Here is a 27,976-nt window from a genome sequence, read left to right on the forward strand (position 1 = left end):
CATCTCGTTCGGCTGAAATGTCAAGTGACTTGTTTTCACACATTGGTTCTCTTGGGTGTGACACTCGATGGGGGTGATGTCATGACAATGGTGGCATCAACAGCGAGGAGAGCCCCGCGGAGGTTGGATGTGGGAGATTTTCTCCAGAGAAACAGAAGCTGATGTTTTTTGTTGTTTTACTGGGACAAAGACCCTCTGCAAACGCTTGATGTTTCTTTGCTTGTTGGTGCTCAATTGGAAAGTGCCAGCAGAGGCATGGGGACCATTCCTTCTTTTTATTTCTGCTTTTGAGAGAAGTAGAAGGCATCACTTAGGGTGTATCCAAACCAGAAAAGTCCTTTAGTCCGCTTATTTGGTCCAGACCAAAAACGAACTTAATTTTTTTCTTTTGGTGCGGTTCCTATTCAGACTGTACATTTTGCAAGCAAAGTACTATATTTTGTAAACACATCCACGCTTGTGACGATCTGTGCTCCTATTGGACAGCAATGACCAGAGCGGCACACAGAGCACAGACCTGGAATTGGAGGAAAGCATGCGGGTCCTACGCGTTGGATTCCTGCTCTGCATATTTGTGCTGTTGGTTCGGATCTACGCTGTTTGTATTGAGACCTGAAGCGAACCGCACCAGAGTTCATTTGGAAGCGAACTGAGACCACTTTAAAAAGTGGGTCTCTGTCTGTTTCTTTAATCCACACCAGGATTAATTTGCGTGTATTCACACCTGCACAAAAGGTCCAGACCAGCGTTACAATCGAACCCTGGTCCATTTAAAGTGGACCAAACAGTCAGGTCGGAATATACCCTTAAAGGGCATGTAAAGACACTATGGGGTCCCAAAATGTATTTGATAAAGATGGACTTGTATTTTTGGAAACTGATGTGAATTTTTCAATAAAATTGCGAATTGAGGAGTAATAGATGAAAAATCAACGGTTTGTATGTGATCGTTGAAGTTCATCCCGGAAATTGACGAAGTGACTGTGACGTAGATTATAGGAGGCCGAGCGTTGCCGAGTTACTTAGCCCATGTAAGCATAATGGCGGATACAGAAGTGGAAGCGATGTCGTCTGATGAATCTCCCTCAGATGATTCTTCACCTTCTGACGAAAATGAAGAAGAGTATGATTTCTTTCTTGGGGTACAAGGCTACCAATTTGAACCAGTGAGAAGTACCCCAGCGACTGAAGCATCGCAAAACAAAGGCGCGGAAGGTATAGCCGGAGAAAATCAATGGCTTTATTGTCATGGATCGGAATGGAGCAGGGCGACCAAATGCAGTTTGGACCAGGGTTTATTGAAGCAAACTCAAAAGACTCGACAAACTGACACGACTTAACAAACCGACAGGGACGCGAAACAAAGTACGTGAAGACATTAAGACAACAGGAACCAAAAAGACATCAAGACAACAATGATCCGACAGGGTGTGAGGGGCAGACAGGACTTATATACATGACAGGTAACAAGAGGCAGGTGAGAATAATCGAACTAATCATGGGCACACAGGAGGGGAGGAGCGAGCACACAGACAGAAACCATGACAACAGACACGTAGTGGAACGGCTGGGGACGAGACGTGACATATATACTGATATTGTTTTGGGTGCCCAATTTAATAAATTCTAAGAAAGTTGCAAAGAAAATTTCTTTTAATAATATATTCGGCAACATATTTTTTCATAGGGTAGAAAACAGTAGGAAAATTAATTTTTAGGACTGGGAAAACCCATGAACGACTAGTCAAAGTCAAAGTCCCAATGATCATCGTCACACACACATCTGGGTGTGGTAAAATTTGTCCTCTGCATTTAACCCATCTCCATTTGATCTTAATCCATCCCCTGGGGGAGAGGGGAGCAGTAGGCAGCAGCGGTGCCGCGCTCGGGAATCATTTGGTGATCTAACCCCCCAATTCCAACCCTTAATGCTGAGTGCCAAGCAGGGAGGCAATGGGTCCCATTTTTATAGTCCTTGGTATGACCCGGCCGGGGTTTGAACCCACAACCTTCCAGTCTCAGGGCGGACACTCTACTACTAGGCCACTGAGCTGGTACTATTACTTTTGGTGTGCTAATTCTTATTTTCCCTTTGCACACAGTATGTTACTACCTAAGTTGGAATTGGGGGGGGGGGGTTAGATCACCAAATGATTCCCGAGCGCGGCACCGCTGCTGCTCACTGCTCCCCTCTCCCCCAGGGGATGGATCAAAATCACATGGGGATGGGAGGACAAATTTCACCACACCCAGATGTGTGTGTGACGATGATCATTGGGACTTTAACTTTAGCGCCTATAGTTATAAGCCTAAACTTTTTTATTTTTCAAATAACATAAAGGTAACATTTTCATACCCCAAGAATCTCCCTTTTGGCAATTGCACGGCTCTGTCTTGGCACTTTCGAGGAGGGGTGGGTGAACTATGGGGGGCTCCGTTGTCTCTATTATGCTTATATGTGAAGTATTGGGCCCTGCGATTGGCTGGCAACCGGTTCAGGGTGTCCCCCGCCTACTGCCCGATGACGGCTGGGATAGGCTCCAGCATGCCCGCGACCCCCGTGGGGACTAAGCAGTTCGGAAAATGGATGGCTGGATGAAGACAAAACACCAGGAAATTGTATGGATCTTCGTGCTATCAATCGGTAAACAATGGGGGGAGTCCTATCATCTACGTCACGGTACCATGTGATCCAAAATGGCGCGGTTCATGACAGGGGCAGGAAAGATCGAGAAATACACACAAATTGACTGCGTTTGGCTCACGAATGCAATTTTATTTCAAATTCTATGATATTATTTGGATACAGGTGAATATAATCGAACATTCTGAGTGGTTTTTAAAACATGTTAAAGGTGCGTTTACATACACTTTAAGTAGCTCAATTTCATACCGACTGTCAGGATGAGTTCTGTTTGCTGTCATGTTATTGTTTCCGAAGCTTCTCCAGTTGAACCGTCAACATGCAGTTCCTGTTTGGGTTTGGCTCTGTCCCACCCTCTCTGCCGAGGGATGTGTCAGCTGGGCTCCCGGTAACCCTACACCGCCGACACATCGAGGTTACTGTAACTGGCTAAACTGCCCTGACTGGTCAGCCCCAGGAACGCTTGCTCGCAACCACAAATCGCATGCGTCTGCCATTTGGATCCGGCCAGCGTACGCATGCCCTTCTATCGTGCTGCTGCGTCGGGAGTCCTTCTTCACGTAGGATCTGTGGGAAAATCCCCAAAGAGGGAAGATGAAAAGACAGCAAATGGAAAAAGAAAGGCCAGGGAGATCCACCCAAACGTTTTCATGAAACCAATCACATCGCGCTTTTGGAGCAGGTTCCCTCCCTTGTTCACCACCTGAGACTTGAGAATTGTGCCTCGTGAGAGAGAGACGGACAACAAAGGCCAGGCCTGACACATCCGCTGAGCTTTGACAGAAAACAAGGAAGATCTACAGCCACTCGGGACTCTGACAGAGCTGGAATCCTCTCGGTGACACTGAGGAGATGGACGATTTATGAACACTTAAAAGTTTTCCAGAGCCAGCTTTTCATGGTTCCCCTCCCAAACATTATGCAAGCTCTTCCTCTGAAGGGCGACTTAACGGCAAAGCACTGAGAAAAGGACTTGCCCAACAAGGATGTCCTTGGAGGATTTTAGAAGCATCGCCGGCCTCGTGGCCGAAAGCAGAACATCAGACTACGGCGACAGCCTCTCGCTGAAGAGCCAGAGCCCAAGTCTGGATCGGGACTCGGATGATCAGAGCCAAAGCCAGGACGGCATCGTCATGGAGCGCATCGCCTCGTTGCCGTTGCCTTTGCACATGTACGATCCCGTTGACTTTGTTGGGAGATTTCCCAAGTTCCAGTCCAGGTCCAGAAGGCGAACACGGCTCATCGTAGGTAGGTGACCACATGCAAGATTTGGATGTTGGGACGGACACGGGCAAGGAGAAGCTCAAAGTCGTTGACCTGGTTTGAGTGTGATGCACCACAGCAACCGCGAGCCCAGCGGGATTCAGGCTTCTTTGACGTCTGCCTCATTTCTATTTTGCAGCGAGATAACTTTGATTGGCATCGGGACCATGGATCAAAATTCCACCAAAGGTTTGAAAATCCCCGGTCTCCCGTGGCGGGAGGGCCCCCCGAGCTCAGTGAGCGGAGCCATTGTTAGCAGGTTGATTGATTGATAGAACTTTATTCATCCCACAGCGGGAAAATTCACTTGTCACAGCAGCGCATATGAGTGCAAGACTAATACGAGTGCAATAATAAAACAAGTGCCAGAATTACAAAAATGGTAAATAACAGACAAGGACAAACACAAGTGCTGCTAGTAGAGACGAAACACATTCATTTTATCAGGTGGCATGCATGTTGTAAAGTCTGACAGCAGAGGGAATGAAGGACCTACGGAACCGTTCCGTCCTACACCGAGGGTGCAAAAGTCTGCCACTAAAGGAGCTGCTCAGGGACCGCACAATCTCATGGAGGTCTTTTCATCCGCTGCATTTGATTCTTGGTCCAGTTTCCTTTGGTCCACATGGCTCGGTTTTGCACGTGTACACTTGTGTATGAGGTGGGTGTCGCGGGTGTGGCGCTCTAAAAATAGTGCCCCCCCCCCCCTTCCTCGTGCTTCTCTTCGGGCAGTGTTGAAATTCTTCCGCTCAATCCGCACAGGGGGACTCGGAACACGACCTGGGGACAGTTTGAAAACTCAACAGCGACGCGTTTCCAGTTGACTTTCCAGGCGGCAACCGTGCATTTCAAAGTTGAGGTGGCGAACTGAAAGCCCAAACGCGACAACTGCTCCGAGGGCTCACGTGTGCTGCGCCAAGTTTGGCGATCGTTTGTTGACGGGTCCTTTTCCTCCGAGTTGAGCTCACCTTGGCCTCGGAATGGGGAAGAAATGCGCCGTTAGCAGACTCTCTGGAGTTTTGGGAACTTCCCTGCGAGATGATGGAGCTTCTCACCCTTAGATTTGGGTAGCCATGCCAAACAAGCCGGGCAAATCTTCTTTTTGACTCGCTTCTCAGCAGCCAGGATCTTGTATTTTTGCGCCGTTACGAAGGGTGTACGCTGCAGACCTCTCCCAGTCTTCCACCGTGGCGTTCCCCTGCAAAAACACAGAGCATCATACCAGCTGCGCCATGGAAGTCCCGGCGAGGTGGAGCAGGGCTAGTGTCATTAGCTTCATCAAGGGTCTCGGTAAGCCCTCGGGGCGGGATTGCGCCAGCGCACGCTGTCCCGCTGGCCAGAGAGATAATGTTTCATGAAAACAGGGGCCAGCCTGGGGGGATGGGGGTGACCTCTTTAGCAATTAGTATTTGCTCACATCTGCACGAGCTCCGGAAGCAAAGGTCACTGTGACACAAACATGAGTTTGTGCCAAATAAATAAAGAAAGAACACAGTTGGTAGTCGACGTTGAATTTGTCCCTTTGTCCAGCTTTGCCGGTGGGACTGAAGACGCCCATCCCATCTGTCACAGCAAGCCAGGGAGCGAGAAAAGCTAACGTCGTCATGGCGCCCGTCAACGTGGACCCAGAGAGCAAGCCCGGCGAGTTTGTCCTCAAGAGCCTCTTTGCCAACTTCACACTGCTGTCTGAGCGCAAGATCCGCATCATCATGGCCGAGCCGCTGGTGAGCCGCAGTGTGTGCGTGTGTGCGGCAAGTGTGGCTCAAAGTATTCTAATATGAACGCAGATCGAGAGGCAGCGCCCTCCGTTTGTCTCATTTGAATCATGCAAAATAGGCGTCATCAATTTAGCCCAATATAAAATTACAAAACGTTTTCAACGCTATTTTTTGTGCAATTAAATTTCTTATGTGTGTTTTTTGTAGGAGAAGCCGCTCAACAAGTCTCTGCAGAGAGGAGAGGATCCACAGTTTGACCAGGTTTTTGGCCACACAGGATGATGACAGCACACTGTCAATCACTTTCCCACTTGCTCCATGTTTGTGTTTGCAGCTGATCAGCAGCATGAGCTCCCTGGCAGAGTACTGCCTGCCCTCCATTCTTAGGACACTCTTCGACTGGTACAAGCGGCAGAACGGCCTGGAGGACGAGTCGCATGAGTATCGACCCCGCGCCAACACCAAGTCAAAAAAGTTAGCAAAACCGCCGCTCACTCGGAAAGAGTAAGAGTTAAAGACTGTTTTGTTGACCTCTCAGTGATGAGCAGCAGAAGGACTACTTGCTGGAGCGGAGGGATTTGGCCATTGACTTCATCTTCTCACTGGTGCTCATCGAAGTGTTGAAGCAGGCGAGTGTGTCTCGTCGCCGCCGTGTCGCACCGCCGCCGCCGTGTCGCGTTACCGTCGGACTCATCTTTGTTCCTCCCGCTTCAGATCCCATTGCATCCCCTCCTCGATGGACTCATCCAGGAAGTAATCAACTTGGCCTTCAAGCACTTCAAATACAAGGAAGGGTAAGGAAGCGACAGACGAGGCGCTGCATGTGTCAAACGCCAGCTCGGCACCATCTTAAATACACATCGTGGATAAAAGAATCGGGGCTGCTGCCACCTGGTCCGTGATGTTGATGTTGGTGCGTCCCGATACTTTTGTCCATCCTTTGCTGATCCAAAGTGTGTCTCAGGTATCTGGGACCCAACACGGCCAACATGCACATCGTGGCCGACCTCTACGCAGAAGTTGTGGGAGTGGTGGCCCAGTCCAGGTGCTTGGCTCTGTTGCCCCTTGTTTGCCCCGCCCTGCCGTCTTGGTGTACAGTCGAATGTTTCCATTTTGCGCACCTCCGGCCACCCTCCGCATGCCTTCCAATGTTTTGTACAATGTTTGCTGCACGTGGTTTTGGACCTTTGTTTCTTTGCGGCCAGATTCTCGGCCGTTAGGAAGAAGTTCATCTCGGAGCTGAAGGAATTGCGACAGAAGGAGCAGAGCTCCTACGTCCTGCAGTCCACCATCAGCCTCATCATGGGCCTCAAGTTCTTCCGCATCAAAATGTACCCCGTGGAGGACTTTGAGGCCTCCTTCCAGTTCATGCAGGTAGCGCTCTGAAATTGCTCCAGGGGGCCCTTTGGCTGGTGGAACTAACCTCTACTGCTGCTGCTGCTCACTTAGGAGTGTGCGCAGTATTTTCTGGAGGTGAAGGACAAGGATGTTAAGCACTCTCTGGCCGGACTCTTTGTGGAGATTCTGGTGCCTGTCGCTGCTGTGAGTACCCGTGCAAATGATGCTTGCCCTTTTCAGCTCATCCATGTATGGAAAGTTCAATTGGCCCGGGAGTGGGAAAGATATATTTGTAGCTCCAAAGCCATAGTCAGACACCGACATATGTCCAACCCTCGAGTCCCTCTCTTTCCATCTTCTGGCAGACGGTGAAGAATGAAGTGAACGTGCCGTGCCTGCGCAACTTTGTGGAGAGCTTGTACGACACCACGCTGGACCTGTCCTCCAGGAAGAAACACTCCCTGGTGAGTGCCTGTCGCTGCCTCCACATGAGCAGCTATTTGCTTACAAGCGGGAGGGGGAGGAGCCCAGTCTGAGAGCGATTGGAACAGATGTTTGTTTGCCTCCACGTTGACTTGCAGTCTTTGCACTCAATGTGTGTGCCAAGAGCACGGTCTGAAGGCTGACTTTACAACCTTAAGCCTTGCTTAAAAGCTCATTTGAAACACTGGCCCATGTATGATTCCGAAAGCGCGGCGTGCGATTATTATCATCTTTACTGCCCATCCTTGTTTGGGCAACCTGCCCGTCAACATGTGCCGTTATTGTTGAAAGAGATGAAAGGGTCCAATAACCGCGTCTTTCTGCTAAGGCCGGGTGACCCGGCCTGAGAAAAGGTAAATCGTCAATTGTTCTTGGACAGTCGACGTTTAAATAGTGAAAACCGATGAGCCCCCGTCAACGGGCTGGCAGTTCCCCAGACGCGAGTCTCTCTCGCTCTCTGTCTCTCTGTCTCTCTGTCGCTCTCTCGCTCTCTCGCTCTCTCGCTCTCTCGCTCTCTCTCTCGCTCTCTCTCTCGCTCTCTCGCTCTCTCTCTCCCCCCCCTCTCCTCCCCCCCCCATCTCTCTCTCTCTTCTCATCTCTCCTCTTTCTCGTGTACCAGGCGCTGTATCCTCTGGTGACGTGTCTGCTGTGCGTGAGTCAGAAGCAGTTGTTTCTCAGTCGCTGGCACATTTTCCTCAACAACTGCCTGTCCAACCTCAAGGTAAAAAGCAAACAACAGCAATTACGTGGGTTTGTGTATCAAGTCACTGTTGAATGCAGAATAAAGACCCCAAGATGGCCCGCGTGGCCCTGGAGTCGCTCTACCGCCTGCTGTGGGTTTACATGATCCGAATCAAGTGCGAGAGCAACACTGCCACACAAAGGTACGCACATGGAGACGCGTAAGGTATTTGTCAACAAGCCGCTCACGGCGTGTTGCACGTCAAGCGTCAACGGGTTTCCACCTCACCGCAGGCGACACTTTGTCTAGTTGGTTCCTTGTGCCTTCCCCCGCAGCCGCCTTATGTCCATCACCTCCACGCTCTTCCCCAAGGGGAGCCGCAGCGTGGTCCCCCGAGACATGCCACTCAATATCTTTGTCAAGATCATCCAGTTTATCGCGCAGGTTCGGAGGGTGTTCTCAAAGCTATTTGAACGCTAGCAAGCGAGCATGCCTTTCACGTTTGATGTCCACTTGTTCTCAGGAGAGGCTGGACTTTGCCATGAAGGAGATCATCTTTGATCTTCTGAGTGTGGGGAAGCCCGCCAAAGCCTTCAGCCTTAATCCAGAGGTATGCCATTCCTCCCGCCGCTTTCCTTGTTGAAGAGACTGTCCGCCTTACTCACTCCGGCTTTCGTCCCAGCGTATGAACATCGGCCTACGAGCCTTCCTGGTCATCGCTGATGCCCTGCAGCAGAAAGACGGCGAGCCTCCCATGCCCAACACGGGCGCCACGCTGCCCTCGGGCAACTCTCTGAAGAAGAAGAAGACCTACCTGAGCAAAACCCTCACAGAGGAGGAGGCCAAGCTCATTGGCATGTCCTTGTACTACTCGCAGGTGCGCAGGGCGCTGGATAGTGTCCTCAGGCACCTGGACAAGGAGGTGGGCCGCTGCATGATGCTCACCAGCGCGCAAATGCTCAACAAAGAACCTGAGGACATGATCACGTAGGTGGCGCTCTCTGGCGCAATATCCCTGTCTGCTTCCAATCCAAATGCTGGCCATTTTATGTGGCATACTTCATGTGGCTTCGTTGTCATCTGGGAGCAGGGGTGAAAGGAAGCCCAAGATCGACCTGTTCCGGACGTGTGTTGCTGCCGTTCCTCGGATACTTCCCGACGGAATGTCTAAGCCCGAGCTCATTGACCTCCTTTCACGGTGCCTGATTTTTTTCTGTTTGACCGCCTCTGCAAATCGGCAGGCATGCAAGCGAACGGGCAACGACGATGTGGAGCTCCTGCTCTTCTTCACTTTTCCTCCTTGTGTTGCATTTCCTCAGACTTACGGTGCACATGGACGACGAGCTACGTCTTATTTCCCAGAACTCCCTTCAGAGCCTCTTGCTAGATTTCGCCGACTGGAGGGAAGACGTGCTCTTCGGCTACACGCATTTCCTGCTGCGCGAGGTGCAAGAGACCCAGCAGGGTCTTCAAGACGCGTCGGTGAAGCTCTTGCTGCAGCTTCTCACTCAGTGGAGGCTGGCGCTGCAACTACAGGGGAAGATGCGAGGCGGCGTGGAGGTTGGCTTCTACTTCTTTGCACACTGAACACAGACAGACAGACAAAAAATATCTTCTGACAGCTTATGGTTCTCAGGAAGCACAATATTAGACAGAGCGATTTTGGGGCAGCATATCTCACGGCACTCACGACACTACAACTGCATGGAAAAGATGTGATATCGTTCTTTGGAGGCAATGTGGAATTTTATCACTTAGGCGAGCCCCAGAATGTCTGAGCGGAGCCCGCACTGCTCGGTTCTTCACGCCGTGGAAGGTCTGGCTTTGCTGCTACTCTGCTCGTGCCAGATAAGCACCAGGAAGCTAGCGGTGGGCGTGCTCAGAGAGATTCGATGCCTGTTCGCCGCGCTCGGGCACGCCGAGGTACACCATGTCAATCCACATTTTGTTTTACGACTTCTCTCCCAAACCAAGTGACAAAATCCGTTCCGCAGGATGAAGACAAACCCATGATTGAAGTCATGGACCAGCTGAGTCCGGCTGTTCTGGACAGCTTCGTCCACGCGGCCGTCTCCGACTCGGTGTGTAACTGTCAGAGAGGCGTCATTCGCCCGAGCCCGTAGCCTCTCACTGGGGACGCCGCTCTTCTCCTCCATAGTCCACGCTACCCATGAGTCACCACGTGGACCTCCAGTTCCTGGTGGAGTGGACGGCACGACTGGTGAGCAGCTCTTATGACGTGAAGAGCCCCAGCCACGTGTGGATCTTCGCCCAGTGCCTGAAGGACCCCTGGGTGCTGTGCCTGCACATTTTCCTGCGCCAGGAACACCTGCCAAAGCACTGCCCAGTGGCCCTGAGCTATGCCTGGCCCTACGCCTTCACGCGGGTGCAGCTGCTGCTGCCGCTCATCGACCCCAAGTAAGCTTGCTTTGCCAGGGTTACAAGGAGTAAGGAAAGGAGACAAAAGAGATGCTGCAAGCAGGTAGGCAGAGATAAGGCAAGTTAGTACAGGCGAGTTCTCTCGCTCACGCAGCAGCCCGGTCAACACAAAGAAGACCAGCACGGCCGGCTCCTGCGACAACTCCATGTCTCTGTGGCGGAACTACCTCATCCTGTGCCTCGGGGTGGCTAAGCCCAGCATCATGTCGCCCGGACACCTCCGGGCATCCACGCCCGAGATCATGGCCACCACGCCCGACGGCAGCGTCACCTACGACAATAAGGTGGTGCCAACCCGCCTATGCTATTTTTCACCCCCGTGAATGGACTGACGTTGTCACTTGCGTGCGCACGCAGGTGATTGGCACGCCGTCAGTCGCCTGGCTTCTCAAGCAGCTCGTTCCACTGATGAGAGCCGAGAGTCTGGAGATCACCGAGTCTCTGGTGTTGGGCTTTGGCTGCACCAATGCCCTCGTCTTCAGGTGTGACGTCCAGCTGAGCTGGCACGTTATTGTATTTTCTAATCGGGAGTGAATTTTTTGGGGTGGGGAGTTGATGTCATTTTGCTATCTATGTTACTCTAGGGAGCTGATGGAAGAACTGCATCCACTCATGAAGGAGGCTCTAGAACGTCGACCTGAGGTATACGGAGATGAGGGAGTCCTTGTCACTGTCGGCCTCAGCTGACTTCACAAATGTGCGTCTGACTGTCAGAACAAGAAGCGACGAGAGAGGAGGGATCTTCTTAGGCTGCAGCTGCTGAGAATCTTTGAGCTGTTGGCCAACGCCGGTGTCATCAGTGATAGGTGCAATAAAACAACAGCAAGCAAGGCCATGTGAAATGTAATGGTTCAGCCGTGGCGCAGCTGTATTCACGGCACCTTTCTGCCCGACGGTTGGCAGCACCAACGGAGCGCTGGAGCGCGACTCGCTGGTGCTGGGGGCCTTGTTCCTGGAGTACGTGGACCTGACGCGAATGCTCCTGGAGGCGGAGAACGAGAAGGAGATGGACGTGCTCAAAGACATCAGAGCTCACTTTAGCAGCATGGTGGCCAACCTCATCCAGTGCGTGCCTGGTGAGTCACACCTGAGTCGTGATGGAAGGAGGACATTGGCTTTATTTCCCCCCTTGATTCAGAGAGGGGAGTGGTGAGCACTTAGACACCGGTGGAAGGAAGAGGCGAGAGGAAGACTAACGTTTGTCATGTTCTCTCTGCGTGTGTGCGTGTTTATGTAGTCCAGCACCGTCGCCTCCTGTTCCCCCAGCAGTCTCTCCGCCATAACCTCTTCATCCTCTTCAGCCAATGGGCCGGGCCCTACAGCGTCATGTTCACGCCCCTAGACCGCTACAGCGACCGCAACCATCAGATCACTCGCTACCAGTACTGCGCTCTCAAGGTCAGCTTTGATGGTTGGGGGGCTTTGGACGGTCCTGACGTTTTGCTCTCTTCCCGCCCAGGCCATGTCGGCTGTCCTGTGCTGCGGTCCCGTGTTCGACAACGTGGGTCTGTCCACCGACGGCTACCTCTACAAATGGCTGGACAACATCTTGGCCTGCCAAGACAAGCGGGTTCGTCCGACTTGTACACTCGGAGTGCCGTGCGATGGCGATTATTAAAAAGAGCCGGCAGCAGTAGTTGTGCAAGAAGTCATTGTCGTGGTCATGCCGCATACACTCCAGGTTGTTCCCGATTGTGCGTGTTCTCCTGCCGCAGGTTCACCGTCTGGGCTGTGAGGTGGTGATTCTGCTGCTGGAGCTGAACCCGGAGCAGAGCAACCTGTTCAACTGGGCCGTGGATCGTTGCTTCACCGGATCGTACCAGCTGGCGTCCGGATGCTTCAAGGCCATCGCCGCCGTGTGCGGGAACAGGTAGAAGCTGAACAAAATCATCTTAACACAAAATATCCTCTTGAAATTCTTGAGCTTCTTTTGATCATTGCACCATGTGTGTTGTAACCCCACGACTGGCTAGGAACTACCCGTGTGACCTGGTGACGCTGCTCAATTTGGTGCTGTTCAAGGCGTCAGACACCAGCAGGGAAATCTATGAGATCTCCATGCAGCTGATGCAGGTCTGGTCCTGTCCTTGAGTTGGCTGCTTGACATGAACGATATCGATGATCCGGAATGCTGCCATACGTGTTCAGGTGCTGGAATCCAAACTACGTGCGTACTCCAAGCGCATGGTGGACCAAAAGCCTGGTAACATCTTGTACGGCACACATGGGCCTATGCCGCCTCTCTACAGTGTCAACCTATCGCAGCTCTCCAACCAACTGGCTAGCATGTACCCAGAACTCACACTGCCTCTCTTCTCGGGTCAGTCACATGACGTGGTGGTGCTCGAGGAAGTAGTTTGGGTTATGTTCTGCAGTAACGTCTTTGTCGCACTTGTTGTCTGCGTGCGTGTGCGTTTGTCTGTGTTGGTGCGCAGAGGTGAGCCAGCGCTTCCCGAGCACCCACTCCAACGGGCGTCAGATCATGCTGTCTTACCTGCTGCCCTGGCTGGGCAACATGGAGCTGGTGGACACAGGCCTCCTGCTGCCGGCCTCCAGCCCCTGCACGCCCGACGAGGAGGTCTCTCGCGGGCCCCAAGCCAGTCTGGCGGGCGTGTCACTCTTCCTCAGGGGCAACGGCTGGGGCAGCCTGCAGGCCACCTCGCTGGTTCTCAACAACCTCATGTTCATGACAGCCAAGGTGGGACACGCCGCCACCATATGCCGCCCTATGTCGGCATATGCTCTATGCCGTCACTCTCCTTTCCCTGGATGTACACACGCTCACCAACAAGTCCCGTTCACGAAGGGACGATTTTGCCGGGAACATAAAGCGAGAGCAGTGTCCCAACTCGCTGGACTTTTAAAGTTTACATATCACGTTAATAATGTCTTCCGTTTTACTCATTCAGTTGTGGTCTATATAAAGTGCTTTTGTCTGAATTTCTCATTTTGATAGCATCACGGGTCCCTCATACTTTTTCTGAGGTGCGACTCAGAGCAAGCCATTTTGGTGCGCTCTCTTTAAATGCAAATAAGATACTTCACACCCCACTCCCTGCAGGCCGCACTCCCTTTCTGGTCGGACATATTTGTAGTTTTTTAGCCGAGGTAGAGTTTACTTGCGCCCCAGACTTTTTGATTGATTAAAAGATGTCAACGGCAGAAGACTTGACCATACAACCATACATAGCACGTAACAAAATAAATCCCCTGACATTATTTATGAACACGTCTTGGAAACAAGCACTGCGGTCAACTTAACCAGTAAGCTAATGCTAGCATTAGTGAAAAGCTAACAAATGCGTTTAACACATTGTGTTACCCAAGAACAATACAGCACCTTCGATGCAATTCATCTGATACGACTCAAAAGCGCACCAGTCCAAATGGCCTCACCGGCCATGCCAAAGTCCTAACCGCGCTCGGCGGCAACTCTGGGGACATGAACCGCAATCGGCGGCATTCGGGGGAGTCAGAACCGCAATCAGCGGCATCCGGGGGAGTCAGAACCGCATGGCGGCCGCGGGTCCGGCGACGCGGGAGCGAAGTCCGAGCGCGGCCGTGGGTCTGGCGTCGCGGGAGCGAAGTCCGATGCCGGCCGTGGAGCCCATGGCACTGGAACAAGCTCGGACGACGGACGTGCCTTTGGCGTCGCAGACGGGAGCTGGTGGTGGAGGAGGGTCCAAGCGCTGGTCGCTGTAGTGGTCGGATCATTCTGTCACAGAAGGAATGGAGCAGGGCGACCAAGTGCAGCTTGGACCAGGGTTTATTGAAGCTCAAAAAGACTTGGCAAACTGACATACATGACTTACTAACAAAACCAACAACAGGACTGACCGACAAAGGCGTGAAACATGAAGACAATGATCCGACGGGGCGTGAGAGGCAAACAGGACTTATGTACACGACAGGTAACAAGGGGCAGGTGAGAATAATCAAACTAATCATGGGCACACAGAAGGGGAGGGGCGAGCACACAGACAGAAACCATGACAACAGACACATAGTGGAACGGCTGGAGACGAGACGTGACACATTTTGATCTCTCCACTTTGGCATCCTTGAGTTGTTTGGACTCCAAACGTCTCTCAGAGTAATAAAGATGGCGGATTTGCAAAACCGTTTGGCCACACACATTACCTTGTTTGGTAGTAATAGATAAAAATACGTAATAAAAAAATGGAGTAAAACTGAACGGAGTAAAATTTAGCCCCCAAACAGATCATAAAAGTATCTCTGTAACACCTGGAGGGATAGATTACACTTTTTTACAATCTTGAAGACTCCAAGTGCACAATAAAATGAATATAAAATCGAAAAAGTGGATGTTCCATGATATGTCTCCGTCCGTCCTCTTTTGTTTCTGCAGTATGGCGACGAGGTGCCCGGGCCGGAGATGGAGAGTGCTTGGAACGCTTTGGTGTCCAATGAACGCTGGAGCAACAACCTGAGGATCACCCTGCAGTTTCTCATCAGCTTGTGTGGAGTCAGCAGTGACACCACACTCTTACCTTATGTCAGTCATCGGCGCCACCATTTGCCACCTTGCGCTGGCATTTCGCATTCAACGCTAAACGTGTGCGTTTGCAGATCAAGAAGGTGGTGATCTACTTGTGCCGGAACAACACCATCCAGACCATGGAGGAGCTCCTGTTTGAGCTTCAGCAGACCGACCCTGTTAACCCCGTGGTACTGCACTGCGACAACCCGCCTTTCTACCGATTTGCTGCCAGCAACAAGGCACCCACCTCGCAGACGGGTGAGCCCCCACCCCGCGCGCCATCCTCCTCCCGATACTTGGACTTGACACGCACATGCGCTTGTGTAGGCACTGCCTCCAGCAGCAACACCGTTGTGGTCGGACAGGAGAACCTGCTGGACACAGATGAAAGCAAACTGCTCAGGGAGAGTGATGAGCGGTCAGTCTGCATTGTACTATTTTGATATATCTCATATGGACTCAGCATGACAGCAATGTGTGCGTGTGGGGAGCTGTTACAGGAGGGCGAGGGCGCACAACAGGCTGGAGTCCCGCTACAGCAACAGCTCAGGAGGTTCCTACGAGGACGAGAAAAGTAGCCAGTTTGCCGAAATGCTCTCGTATTGTATACGCATTGGGATTTGAACGGTTTTAACGTTTCACCCCCCAGCTGACCCTCTCCCGCCATACGCTGCCTGGCTGCTGAGCGTCCTGGAGACGAACCGCCCTCAGCCGCTGCCCATGCCCGTAAATGGTGGCTGCTGGGCACCGCTGGTGGACTATCTGCCCGAGACCGTCATGCCCAGGGGACCCCTACACAGGTGCGCCTGACAAAACTGGCTCACGTGCGGAAGTAAGGTCACGCAGAGAACTTAAGACGGGAGCAAGGATCACTCGGGTTGGAAAGCTGCTGAAAGTGAAAATGTCATTAGGCAGGGACGTCATCGAAATATCATGCTAGCAAAATGCTTTGTCCGTGAAAATTGTTGCCCCACGATTACATTTTTGATTTTGATGTGTGTGTGTTTTGGTGTGTGTGTGGGTGTTTTTAGGTGTAATGTGGCCGTCATTTTCATGACAGAAATGGTGGTGGATCACAGCGTGAGAGAAGACTGGGCTTTGCACCTTCCCCTGCTGCTGCACGCGCTCTTCTTGGGTGCCAACAAACTCACACATGCACACACGCACATAGATTGCATCCAAGTCTTGTGTAATGCCCTCACTGATAAGATGAGACATGAAATGATGAGTGGCGTTGGTGTTTGACAGTGAGGTCTACCGCTCACATGGCAGCACCCAGAGAAAAGCACACGTGGTGTTGTGCGGCTGCAGACAACTCGCCACAAAACACTGCCATGAAGCAACCGAGTCCATCTTAGCTCTCAAAAAATGGGTCTGCCTTTTTGGTTTGATGCTGCGGATTGTTGAGCATCATGGTTGTGTCATTGTCAGGCCTGGACCACTACAGGCCGGAAGTCTATGAGCACAGCAAGCGCCTCCTTCTGCACCTCCTCATAGCGTTGTCGTGTAACAACAACTTTCAGGTGAGGCTCGGAGGGCCCTTCTTTCTTCAGCAGCCAACTTCCCACCTACCTCCAGCACCCAATTTCAGCTTTCTCTCCTCCCCACCTTCCTCATGTACCCGATTTCGGCTTCCTCTCCTCCCTACCTTCCTCCAGCACCTGATTTGGGCTTCCTCTCCTCTCATTTCAGGTGATCGCCTCGGTCTTGATGTTAACCAGAGAGAGCAGCGACAACAAGACCCTGACGGTTAAGTCCGGCCACCACAGCGACCGCCGGCGCTCCAGTAAGACCCTTGCTGTCCGTCCTCCGAGCTCCGAGCGCTTGGGACAAACAGCCCACGTCTGTTTCAGACGTGCCTGACTTCCTGCGGGAGTGCCGGGCGTCGCCCGCGGCCGATTCGGGCCTGGGCTCGGCGTCCGACTCATCCAGCCTGGGTGGTGTCAGCGCAGCGGGCAGCGTGGCCAACCTTCCCGTTGTCACGCCAGACGACCTGGAAGACCTGGAAGACGCAGGCCTCGAAACGGACGAGAAGACCAACAAACTCATCGAGTTTCTCTCTACCAGGTACGCGCGCGTCACCCTTTGCTATGACAGCGGCAAAAGTAATCTGTCTTGTTGATTTTCTCGACAAGTGCAGATCAAAAATGCCTTTGGGAATGATTCATTACACACAACACACTGGGGGCGTTCTAAAAGTGTACACGTTGTAACGTGCTGCGTAGTGTTATCGGTGCCGGATGCCTAGTGCCTGGAGTAAAGTGTTTTTATTGCTCAGAGTCGTGGGGCCACTGTGGGTGCACGAGGACATCACACCCAAAAACCCAAACTCCAAGAGCACCGAGCAGCTCTCCAACTTCTTGCGCCATGTCATCTCCGTCTTCAAGGAGTCTAAGTCAGGTGAGCGTGGATACAAATTTGCCAAAAGGAAAGGTACAAACTTGGATCCAAGCAATACAAAGACATCTGAGACTCCCACCGTAAGAGTGCCGACTTGTGATTGCGGCACAGACTTCCACCTGGAGCAGCAGCTGAGCGACGTGGCGCTGCAGACCGCGCTGTGCAGCTCGTCTCGTCATTACGCCGGTCGCTCCTTTCAGATGTTCCGGGCGCTGGGGCAGCCCATCAACAACCACGCCGTGTCCGACCTGGTGTCTCGCCTCGTAGAGGTGGTGGGCGAGCACGGGGACGAGGTGCAGGTGAGGGGCTCACTGCCAAGAAAGGGGCTGGGAGCACTTCCTCCGCTCCAGCAAGCCTCTTTGTGTGTGCCAGGGCTACGTGATGGAAGTGCTGCTCACGTTTGAATCGGTGGTGGTCAACCTGGCCGAGTGTCTGAAGAACAGCGACCTAATGGCGGCGCTCACCAGGTTACCATCTGCACTTACATGCCTTCATCAAATGCAAACGATTGCAAGTAGGCTCAAGTGCGCCCCCGACAGTGGTAACATAGCGCTCCGGGACTGCTGACGCTGCTAACAGGCGGTCTGCCGATACAACACGTGCAAGATGGATAGAGGATTTTTTTTCCTCTACAGTCACGCTTGTTAGGGTTGACAAATTATTTTGAACGTATGATTATGTTAGAATGTTGACTAGAATAATTAACTTTGTTAAAACCTTCCACTTTTTCTTGACTCGTTGAAAGTCCCTGCAGTTGTTGAAAATTTTCAAATGATGTGGGAACATTCTTGCTTAGTTATCTAAAATGCTCCTCTAGTTTCCACAACTTGTAAAACAAAGAGGTAAGACCCTCTGCACTGATTAACCGGTTTGCGGGGTGACCACCGAAACATGTTCACTCTCACCCCCAGCCTGCTTTCTCTCAATAAATATTCTCTTGCAAGAGGCAAAAGTTGGACTGCTTTCAAGCACCACTTTACCACACAGGGTGCTGATGGATTTCTCCACTTGCAAGCATAAAATGGGCAAACTGTCTCACGTGTGGTTCTTGCATAAAAGATAGAGTGGGGAAAACTCAACGCTAACATGCTGTCATGCTCACTCACAGGACGTCGTCTCCCGACTTTGCACTGAGCGACAAGCTGATGAACCGGAAGAGCACGGGACAGCTCAACTTCCCCGGCCCGGGGCTGGCGGCTCTGTCGTCTCAGCGCCACCAACGCTCCTACTCGGTACCCAAAAAATTTGGCGAGTGTGGCTACCAGTCCGGCGAACCCCCTCGCAGTGCCACTCTGGACCGTATTCAGGCAAGGATTTGCTGGTTTTGCACATTTGGCACGTCCATTTGCATCACGTGGTCTTGCGCATGTTTTGCCAGGCCTGCACCAGTCATGGCCTGGCACGGGCGGGCAGGGGCCCGGGCTCCTGTGCCTCCTCCACCAATCGCATTGATCCCAGCGTCCTGTCAGACCCTGCCCACGTGTCGCACCCGTCTTCCATACTGGCCACTGTCTTCTGGGTGGCAGTCTCACTCATGGAGTCGGACTTTGAATTTGAGTACCAGATGTCACTGCGCCTGGTGCACAAGCTCCTGTCCAAGGTACAGTCTGCCCGCTCAAGCATCAGAGGAGGCTGAGCGCAGCGTGCCGTGGCTTCTGAATCGACGAAGACGCACTTCGGACTCTGCATCCTTCTGGACTCTCTTTGCCAGGTGCCTTTGGACCGGGCAGAGAACCGTGAGCGTCTGGAGAAGCTTCAGGCTCAGCTGAGGTGGAGCGGCTTCTCGGGCATCCAGCAGCTCCTGCTGAAGGGCTTCACCTCCCAGGCCACATCCGACCTCACCCTGCAGCTCTTCTGCCAGCTCACGCCCGTCTCCCGCGTACCGGTGGTGGACAGCTCGCAGTCTCTGGGTAGGACAGTCCATCTACGTCGCCTTCTTTCCGCATGGCGGCACTGACTGGAGATGGCCCTGCCACAGGTTTCCCGCTCAACGTGCTGTGTCTGTTGCCGCACCTGGTGCAGCACTTTGGGCACCCCACGCAGTTCTGCAAGGAGAGTGCAGAGAGAATTGCACAGGTGAAGGATACGCAACCTCATGTTAGCTTTTGGCTGGAGGACATCCATCATCTGCTCCTTCCCGGCCGGCAGGTGTGTTTGGTGGAGAAGAACACCAAGCTGTCCCACCTGGCCCACGTGATGACGCTGTACAAGACGCGCTCGTACACGCGGGACCCCTTCTCCTGGGTCAGCGTAGTGTGCCGCTACCTCCACGAGGCCTTCTCCGACATAACGCTCAACATGGTCACCTACATGGCGGAGGTGCGGGCTCTCATTTGGCATGTGCTGTGGCGACGGCGCGCCCGTGTAACCGTCCATCCGTTGCTGGCCTGTCCTTGCAGCTACTGGATAAAGGCCTTCCCGCCATGCAGCAGTCGCTCCTGCAGATCATCTACTGCTTGCTCAGCCACATGGACCTAAGCGCCGTGCACGTCAAGCAGTTCAATGCCGATGTCACCAAGACCATCGAGAAGTTTGTGCAAGTCAGTGTCCGTCAATTGGGAGAAAAGAACCACAAGAAGAAAAAGCAAGCCAGCTAGCCAGCAGACAGTTTGAGCTGAAAAGTGCACGTCCCCACAGACGGTGCACTGGAAGGACGCCCTGAACATTCTGAAGTTGGTGGTGTCGCGCTCAGCCAGCCTGGTGCACCCGGTGTACGGCCAGGCCCACGGCGACATCTCCAACCTGGAGGTGAGCAGAGTGTGGGACGGCTCGGCCAAGGCGCTGCCTGGGAAAACCCTGGACTTCACCTTTGACATCTCCGAGGTGAGGACGGCTCCCGTGAGCTTTTGAGGCCGCTGTAGCTGACGCCGCTTCTCTTTGCAGACGCCGGTGATTGGGCGGCGCTTTGACGCGCTCCAGGGCTCTGGCGTCAGGGAGGGCAAGGCCCGAGCCATGGCCGTCACCCGCAGCACCTCGTCCACCTCTTCGGGGTCCAACTCCAATACCATCCTGGTTCCTGTCAGCTGGAGACAACCTCAGTATTCTCAGGTCGCTACCCAATCTAAAATGTGTTTTTAAAAGCTGTTTTTGTCTTTGTGCCCTTCGCAAGGTTTTGACTTTGATGATTTTGTTTCCATCTCTTCCTCAGAAGCGGACCAGAGAGAAGCTGGTGAACGTTCTTTCACTGTGTGGACAAGAAGTTGGACTGACCAAGAACCCTTCAGTAATCTGCCTCACTTTCCTCTGGGGCGACGGTGGAGTGCTTTTTGTGGGCAACGGGGGAGTGCATTTCTGTGGGCAATATCTCTGCCTTTTTTTTTTCCACCATCAGGTGATCTTCTCATCCTGCGGCGACCTGGACATGATGATGGAAGTGCGTGAGAGCGGCGTGTCGTCGGAGGAGGGCGGCACCAGGGAGGACACGCTGGAGGACACGGCCAGCGAGCAGCAGTTCAGAGTTTTCAGAGACTTTGACTTCCTGGATGTGGAGCTGGAGGACGGCGAGGTGAGCTCAACCAGCCCAGGCTTCTTTTATGTTAACCTCTCATTTTCTCATCAAGGTAATATGACTTCATCCCCCCTACAACACAAGTACACAATATATTAGAAATGTTGGCTTTATGGCTCTCACTCTCTGTCTCTGTCTAACCGAGTGTCTCTCTTTCTCCCCCTCGCGCTGCCCAGGAACTCCAGGTAAGTTTTGCTCACATTCAGCATCGACATGAGCTTTTACTCTGGTCCTTGGGCTCTTTTGCCAATGGTTCAAACAAGCACGTGGGGCACATGCATCCCATCGCTCGTGTAAAAGTTGCAAAACAACAGGACGTAAGCTCACAAAAGTGGACACACCTTGATAAACATTTGATGATGGCTCTTCTTGGGACTATACTGGAGAAATGAGCACATTGTAAAGTTGTCAGTGCACAATTACTATAGCGGTGTGAATTTCCTGCCCCCTACGTACAAGGCACGTTACCAATGTCGAAAGCGCAGGCAACAAAAGTGAGCACACCTCTACGTGAATCTGTCGACTGGCATATTTGTGACTCGACGCTTGCGCTCGGCGGTGGAACAAACCGAGGCGTAGGCCTCATCGACACAAATCTTAATGAGCCAACATTGGGCGCCGTCACCGCTTCTCCCTTTTTCTTTGCTTCCCCTCCCCGCCGGATACTGTTCTTGTGTGTGTTCCCTCAAGGGCGAGACGGTGGACAACTTCAACTGGGGTGTGCGACGCCGATCCCTGGACAGCACCGAGCTAGGCGACCTGCTGGAGGAGAGCCAGCATTCGGGGAGCACGCCTAGCCTGGGACACGAAGACCCCCATGATTTCGAGGAGTCCTCAGAGGAAGAGGAGTCTTCCGCCAGCCGGAGTCTGTCGCATTCGCAGCGGGTGCGTAGGACCCGCTAGCGCTACGTAACGGAGTCAATGGTGTTAAATGCTGCCCCAGATCACAACGCTTCAACATGGCTCTTTTGCACCAAGATGGCAGCAAAGCTCAACTTGTGTCTAAAAGAACCTACTCACCATTGTTACAAACATAGTTTGCAGCCCCTCCAGAAAATGTGCGACAAATCCAGAAAGAAATATTTCACGGAAATGTATATCCAAAACAATGACTGACTTTCCCCGAATATCTCAAGGCGTCATATGCCGTGTTTGTCGTCCCACACTGCCGATTTTCGCTTGCAGACCAATCCGTCTCCATCGGACGAGACCAACCGCACGGACTCTCTGTCCACGTTGTACGATATGTCTGCCGAGCCGCAGTCCTTGGGCGTCGCCGCACCGGTCCCGGGGGTGCTGCTGCATGACCACCTCAGTGGCCTCCATGTAGGAGTCCGTGCAACACTTTGCAATGGCTGGGACAGTTTGTTTGTGTGCGCTGACGGTGTGCACTGTGTCCTCGGCAGGCGAGATCGTGCGGTGGTGACGATGACGACACTCAGGCTCAGGAGGACGAGCTGTCCCTGAGCACCAACGAGCTCGCCGCTGGCTCCGACTGCGGGGAAAGCTTCACCTTGGAGCTGACGGGGCAAGCGCAGGTCCGCACATCTCATCCGGAGCGTCGGCCTGACTATTGCCAACCGCCGCTGGACTTTCTAGACCCCAACAGTCTGCCTAGGTGAGCGCCATGTTTTGTCGCAAGTTCAAGTGAACTTGCTAGTGACAGATCTAAGAGGATGCTAACCCAGTCAACCGCGGTGACAGTCTACGTGACGACGTGGATGACTTGGAGGACCTGGGCTTCCCGCCGCCGCCGTCCCCGTTTTTCTCCGCCATCTTGGCCGCCTTCCAGCCGACTGTATGCGATGACGCGGAGGAGGCGTGGCGCTGTCATGTCAACCAGTTGGTGACCGACTCGGACGGCTCCTGCGCCGTCTACACCTTCCAGGTCTTCTCGTCACTCTTCAGGGTGAGCCCCCCCAAATGTTTTTCCTGGCTCAAATGGAGGTCCATTTGGAAAAGCATGGCTCCCGATCTGCTTTCCCGCCTTCTTGTCATCTCACCTTTTTCAGAACCTCCAAGGAAAGTTCTGCACTTTGACCACAGACGTGGCTTCCTACCTTGGCGAGGGCTTGAGGGGGATTGGTTCCAAGTTCCTCAAGTCCTCTCAGATGCTGACCTCCTGCTCGGACTGCCCGACCATATACATTGATGCAGACACCGTGAGTTCCACGTGCTTGCCGTGAGGCGCTTGCTGCCGACATTGGCTTCACACCTCCTGCTTTTTAGATCATGTCTTATGGCCTCCTGGAGAAGATGAAGTTCAGCGCGCTGGAGCTTCAGGAGTACCTGGACACCTACAACACAAAAGAAGACGCAGCAGTCACGGTAAAAATAGCAAGCAGCTTTCAGAGCAGCATTGTGTGTGGAACCGCTGTTGAAATGTACTCCGAGCTGATGGCCCAGAGCAGACCTTGTACGGGACCTCTGGAGCGAACAGATCCGGTTGCCGCCTTGTAGCACAGCAATTATGGTACAGCTTCTGCACCCGTGAACGAAAAGTTCCTGGAACGGAAATTGCCAAGAATTAAACAGGAACCAAAGGGGTGCAAATGTTCTTGAATCTATCAAAAAGTATCAACTGAAAATCCACGCAAGGGCCAACACACAGAATATTAACCGCGATGACAAGATGACCCTAACCCTGTCCTTTGTTGTGTTCTTCAGTGGCTGCGCAGCTGTAAGGACACATTTCCCAGATGCCCCGGCGACGGTGTGGTCACGTGCCAGCCTGGAGACTCTGAAGAGAAAGTAGGCAACTCTGTCCCTTCATACTCGGTTCCTGTTTGTGCTGGGCTTTATCAACAATCTGAATTATTTGTGGCGGTCGTGGCTCAGGCAATAGAGCGGGTCGATTAGTAACCGGAGGGTTGGCGGTTCTACCCTAACTTTGTCAGTCACGTGTCATTGTGTCCTTGGGCAAGACACTTCACACACCTTGCCTCCAGGTCGCCATTGTAAATGAGGAAGTGTTCTCAATTGACTTACCAGCTAAAACATTGAACATAAAAATAAATAAATAAATAGATAGCCAGATTCGGTCTGCTTTTAGTCTTGACAAAGTCTTGAGTTTGCCCTTTAGTCCAAGTCGCCGGATGTCTCAATCGTGTCTGTTTGTCAAAGCATGACAAACGTGTTCAATTGCATTTTGTTTGATCACCAAGCCACCAAAAGTAGCAAACACAAATATCCCCTGGCCCCCCCATTATTGTCACTGAGCGGAAGCTAACGCTAGTCTGGGCGAGTCTGTGTCTGACTGATGCTATTGTCTTTCTCTAACACGCTCTCACACTCTAGCAAATGGAGTCTCTGGCCGTAAGTTCTTCTTCTCCTTGCTATGGCGCATGTGATTTCAGCATGCGCGCTGCAATCGCGTTGATGCCGTCGTTGCCGCCACGGTGGTGCCCTTCACATCCCGACCGGTATTCCGCTTGACTTTTGCAGCAACTGGAGTTGTGCCAGAGGCTGTACAAGCTGCACTTCCAGCTTCTGCTGCTCTTCCAGTCCTACTGCTCGCTCATCGGCCAAGTTCACGCCATCAGCTCCGTGCCCGAGGTGAACATAATTCCACGGGAGTAGCTGCTGCGTGTCCTTCCTGCAAAGAAGTCCCGTTTGTATCCTTGTCATTTTAGCTGCTCAACATGTCCCGGGAGCTGAGCGAGCTCCGCTGCTGCCTTCAGGCAGCGGAGGCGGCGGTGGCCAGCGACCTGGAGCGCGAACACCCGGCCCACTCGCTTCACGCCCACGTGGCTGCGATGGCCGTGCCCACTTTCCCATCGTCGGAGGCGGCGGTCAAGGCCATCCTGGAGTGTCTCAGGAACCACGAGTTCACCAAGGCCGTCCGCTACATTCAAGAGTGCAGGTAGGCAAAAAAGGGAGCAAACGGGGAATCTGAGCCACATTCGAGGTCTATGCTCGTTCCAGGCGGCGGTGGCCTCACAGCGTGTTCGGTGGCGGCGCCGAGAAGGAAGTCCAGACTTTGCTCAATGTGTACTTCCGGCACCAGACTTTGGGCCAGACGGGCACCATCGCCCTGGTGGGCTCTCGTCAGGACCTTGGCCTGATCTGCTCCAAGCTGCTGGAGCTCAACGGCGAGATCCGCGACATGATCCGCCGCGCTCAGGGCTACCGCGTGGTCACCACCTACCTCCCCGACTCCAGCGCCTCTGGCACCAGCCTCTGACATTGGAGTCAGCCACCTCCTAGCAACACTTCCCGGCGCCTTCTCTAACCGCTTCTAGACTTTCCCCCGGTTGTTCTTTGTTTGCCCGCCCACAGTAACGTTGCAACCAAATCTGCCCAAAGCCCGACATACAGACCTGATGCTAGCGCTAACTGCGATGCCAAGACGAGGACGGCCGTCAAGGCACCCGTCCCAAATTTTCCCCATTGTACTAAACAGACCTACAGGAGGAAGTGTTAGTCTACTGTAAGAAACAGCACGCTGGGAAAACGTGACCCGAGGTGACAGAAACAACAAAGACTTTCTGCGTTACCGCCTAAACCCTGTAGCACCTTCGTACTGTCACACTGCCAACCCTCCCCTCCCCTTCCAATCTTAGAATGGATGTCAAAATTGTAGCAATTTCCATGCGTCTTTGTATAGATTAATAATTGTGCGTGCGTCTGCTGACATTCAGCACTGACAAAGTGTGCGACTGCTGATCACTCCCCCGCGTCCCGCATCAGTCATGTGACCTGCATGCGTCCCAGAGGGTGTGTTGCAAATATTTATTAGAGAAATCTGAAACTTGATTTGTTTGACTGCGCTGCTGAAGTATGTATGGAGTGCGCGAGTGAGCACGCATGCTGACGAACAAGAAGTTGCACATTTTTCAAAATAGAAAACAAGCTTGTTAGATTGAAGTTGGTTTTCTCCACTTTGTAAATACTTTTACAGCCGTTGTGTGACAGCCTTTTCAGTTCAGAGTAAAAGTTGAAAGAAAGCATCAGTTTTCTCACAAAGCTAACCCTCATTTGGGTCGCAGGTGAGCAGCAAAAAAACCCACATTTTTTTTCTCCAGGGAAGGCAGTGCTTTATCAAGTAAATAACAAGACAAGAATTCAGAATCCACCCTTGAGATGCACTTAGTTTATTCTGTGGAAAAACGACAAGGAGAGCACCCGCCCAACACGTCATGGCCGTCACAACATCAGACGATGTATTTGAAGCTGTAGGTGGCGTCGCAGGAGAGCTTGGTGCCCCGGCATCGGCAGCACAGATCCTGTCGGTGAGGCCTGGTCATGTTGATGTGTCTCTGCTTCTTCTCGCAGCTGCAGCACGTCTCGGAGCAGCCCTGGAAGAAACACCACATGGTGAAGGTGCGCACTTCTTTCATATTGACACCACGTACAAGTGTCAAAAATGCAACACAGGAATGAGGCGCCTTCCTCAATCATGCAGCTCTGCCTACCTTGCATATGATGGACTCCACTCTGTAGGGGTTGAAGCCCACCTGACACTTCCGGCAGAGCTGCTTGTAGTACACCTGTGGTGATGCATCACATGGTTAATACTCTCATGGAATAATTAACATTCAAACAAGCCAGGTTCAAATCGGTTACACTTTTCAGGGTAATGTATCTCACTCTTTTTCTGCATGTTGCAAGAACCTTGCATTTGAACAGGGGTGTGCAGACTTTTAGTGTCCTCATTCGGTGACTTAACCTTGTTGGTTCCCGAGATGCACCACACGTAAGCACTCTCCCACCGGATGTTACACTTTTTGCAGTGGAAGAAGCCGTACCTCTGGTCCAGAAACTACACAGCACAGACGCACACATTCACATCGTAAATGAGTTGACCCACTAAATATTCAACACCACGCCAATATAAATTAGCTGTGTAAATTCCACCCACATGCACATTTCTTGAGCACTTCTGTTATACAAGAAGTATGCACTGTACGTGAATGTAGTTTTTGTTTTAAACCTAGAATGTCGCCGGTGCATTTTTTTCCAGATCCTATCACTAATATCGAATGGAATTTTTGGGAGAACGACAAAAACCTGTAAATTGGAGCCCCTGTTGGCCCGATGAACAGTGGCCTTGTGGACCTGTTCCGGATGTTTGCTCCCCTCCTGCTCGTGCTCCTTTTCCTCGTCACGCGCCTCTTTCTCTGCGAGCTCCATGTGAAAGCCGCGCTCGAGCACGGGCGAGTAGATAGACACCGGCCGGATGAAGAATCGCAGCTGGCTCACTGAAGGCGTCTTGTAGCTGCTGCCACCAGGGCAGTCTTCGTCCCTGTCCTCCTCTTCCTCCCCCCGCTCCCCTGAGCCAAGCAGTGTCTTGGGCCCCAGGGAGCACTGCACTGTCTTGTCCACTTTGGCGTTCACCTGCACGCCGCAGTCTCGGGTTCGGGCTGCGGGGGCCGGCCAAGCCTGGCCCAGGATGGCCTTGCACAGCTCTAGGTAGTTGACACCGTGCGGCGTCACGAAGCGCGCCTCCCGCCTGGGCCAGCAGACACTCCCCGGGGTCGGGATCGGGCCCGCGGCTGGGGCGCACACCACGCCGTAGGGCGGAGGGAAGGTGGTCGGGAAGCCCTCCATCCTGGAGCCACGGAGTGAAAACTGAGCAAAGCGTGCCCGTTTGGGTTTATACCACGTGATTAGACGGAGCGGACGCCAATTAGCTGATTGGGGACAGGGCCAGTGTTCCAAAGTTCCTTTAAGTGGAATGGGAGACTGGATTTTTAGAAATCAGCCATTCTTAGGTTAGACTCGCTGAATCAAATGTTTATCTTTATACAATTTAATCTATATTAATATTTCCTGGATACTCAAGTACATACGGTTCCTCATTTGTGAACTCCTTTGTCACTATTATAATTTTTAAATAGAATGCTCCCATTTATTAGTAAATGGCGTTCCTTGAAAACAAATGCCTCGTAAATATTTGTCATCTCGGTTTTCTGCAGCGCGTGCGATGCGCCTCAAAATGTTGTGTTGGAGCGCCCCCTATCACATTACTACGTTTGGCTTGAGACAAAATCAAACATCG

The 27,976-nt window shown here is 52.5% G+C and overlaps 2 protein-coding genes and 1 long non-coding RNA gene across 13 annotated transcripts; 1 reads left to right on the forward strand and 2 right to left on the reverse strand.

Moving 5' to 3' along the window:
- The first annotated feature begins 2,442 nt into the window (after positions 1-2,442).
- On the forward strand, positions 2,443-27,546 carry fryb (furry homolog b (Drosophila)). 7 transcript variants are annotated; one of them, XM_049743087.2, is made up of 65 exons: positions 2,443-3,892; positions 5,438-5,631; positions 5,833-5,886; positions 5,960-6,099; positions 6,164-6,254; positions 6,340-6,419; positions 6,590-6,670; positions 6,831-6,999; positions 7,075-7,167; positions 7,329-7,427; positions 8,066-8,167; positions 8,227-8,330; positions 8,464-8,572; positions 8,652-8,738; positions 8,811-9,115; positions 9,219-9,326; positions 9,448-9,688; positions 9,887-10,051; positions 10,123-10,209; positions 10,287-10,546; positions 10,662-10,851; positions 10,925-11,049; positions 11,152-11,209; positions 11,282-11,373; positions 11,471-11,643; positions 11,805-11,965; positions 12,027-12,137; positions 12,283-12,437; positions 12,541-12,640; positions 12,716-12,887; positions 13,003-13,265; positions 14,937-15,083; positions 15,158-15,326; positions 15,396-15,486; positions 15,560-15,642; positions 15,718-15,868; positions 16,100-16,203; positions 16,500-16,591; positions 16,761-16,854; positions 16,922-17,135; positions 17,347-17,468; positions 17,580-17,767; positions 17,841-17,935; positions 18,577-18,775; positions 18,847-19,068; positions 19,180-19,378; positions 19,447-19,544; positions 19,617-19,787; positions 19,868-20,008; positions 20,106-20,291; positions 20,352-20,516; positions 20,617-20,691; positions 20,800-20,973; positions 21,153-21,161; positions 21,667-21,861; positions 22,162-22,302; positions 22,383-22,594; positions 22,681-22,885; positions 22,989-23,138; positions 23,206-23,304; positions 23,644-23,727; positions 24,274-24,291; positions 24,421-24,531; positions 24,609-24,838; positions 24,901-27,546. In XM_049743087.2, the coding sequence occupies exons 1-65, from the start codon at positions 3,631-3,633 to the stop codon at positions 25,157-25,159; spliced, it is 9,324 nt and encodes a 3,107-aa protein (XP_049599044.1). In that variant the 5' UTR covers positions 2,443-3,630; the 3' UTR covers positions 25,160-27,546. The 7 variants fall into 7 exon arrangements, with proteins under 7 accessions (XP_049599044.1, XP_049599045.1, XP_049599049.1 ...); XM_049743088.2 differs by having other exon boundaries at positions 15,569-15,642; XM_049743092.2 differs by lacking the exon at positions 24,274-24,291.
- Positions 4,168-5,441, reverse strand: LOC137840942 (uncharacterized). Its single transcript, XR_011088127.1, has 2 exons — positions 5,325-5,441; positions 4,168-5,105 (listed from the first exon to the last, which is right to left on the reverse strand). It is a non-coding gene; the product is annotated as an uncharacterized lncRNA (long non-coding RNA).
- Positions 26,040-27,525, reverse strand: LOC125982528 (zygote arrest protein 2.L). Of its 5 annotated transcripts, none has more exons than XM_049743285.2 (4): positions 26,986-27,525; positions 26,645-26,737; positions 26,391-26,465; positions 26,040-26,273 (listed from the first exon to the last, which is right to left on the reverse strand). In XM_049743285.2, the coding sequence occupies exons 1-4, from the start codon at positions 27,523-27,525 to the stop codon at positions 26,130-26,132; spliced, it is 852 nt and encodes a 283-aa protein (XP_049599242.1). In that variant the 3' UTR covers positions 26,040-26,129. The 5 variants fall into 5 exon arrangements, with proteins under 5 accessions (XP_049599242.1, XP_049599241.1, XP_049599240.1 ...); XM_049743284.2 differs by having other exon boundaries at positions 26,590-26,737; XM_049743283.2 differs by having other exon boundaries at positions 26,566-26,737.
- Positions 27,547-27,976: the final 430 nt, after the last annotated feature.

The sequence above is a fragment of the Syngnathus scovelli genome, chromosome 15, assembly GCF_024217435.2.
Source record: "Syngnathus scovelli strain Florida chromosome 15, RoL_Ssco_1.2, whole genome shotgun sequence".
Taxonomy (NCBI): Eukaryota; Metazoa; Chordata; class Actinopteri; order Syngnathiformes; family Syngnathidae; genus Syngnathus; species Syngnathus scovelli.

Coding starts and splice junctions, on each gene's coding strand:
- fryb (XM_049743087.2), top strand. CDS start 3,631: ATGTCCTTGGAGGATTTTAGAAGCATCGCCGGCCTCGTGGCCGAAAGC. Junction 5,632..5,832: donor TCATCATGGCCGAGCCGCTG/GTGAGCCGCAGT, acceptor TGTTTTTTGTAG/GAGAAGCCGCTCAACAAGTC. Junction 10,547..10,661: donor CTGCCGCTCATCGACCCCAA/GTAAGCTTGCTT, acceptor TCGCTCACGCAG/CAGCCCGGTCAACACAAAGA.
- LOC125982528 (XM_049743282.2), bottom strand. CDS start 27,525: ATGGAGGGCTTCCCGACCACCTTCCCTCCGCCCTACGGCGTGGTGTGC. Junction 26,738..26,985: donor ACAGGGGCTCCAATTTACAG/GTTTTTGTCGTT, acceptor TGTGCTGTGTAG/TTTCTGGACCAGAGGTACGG. Junction 26,466..26,541: donor GATACATTACCCTGAAAAGT/GTAACCGATTTG, acceptor GCATCACCACAG/GTGTACTACAAGCAGCTCTG.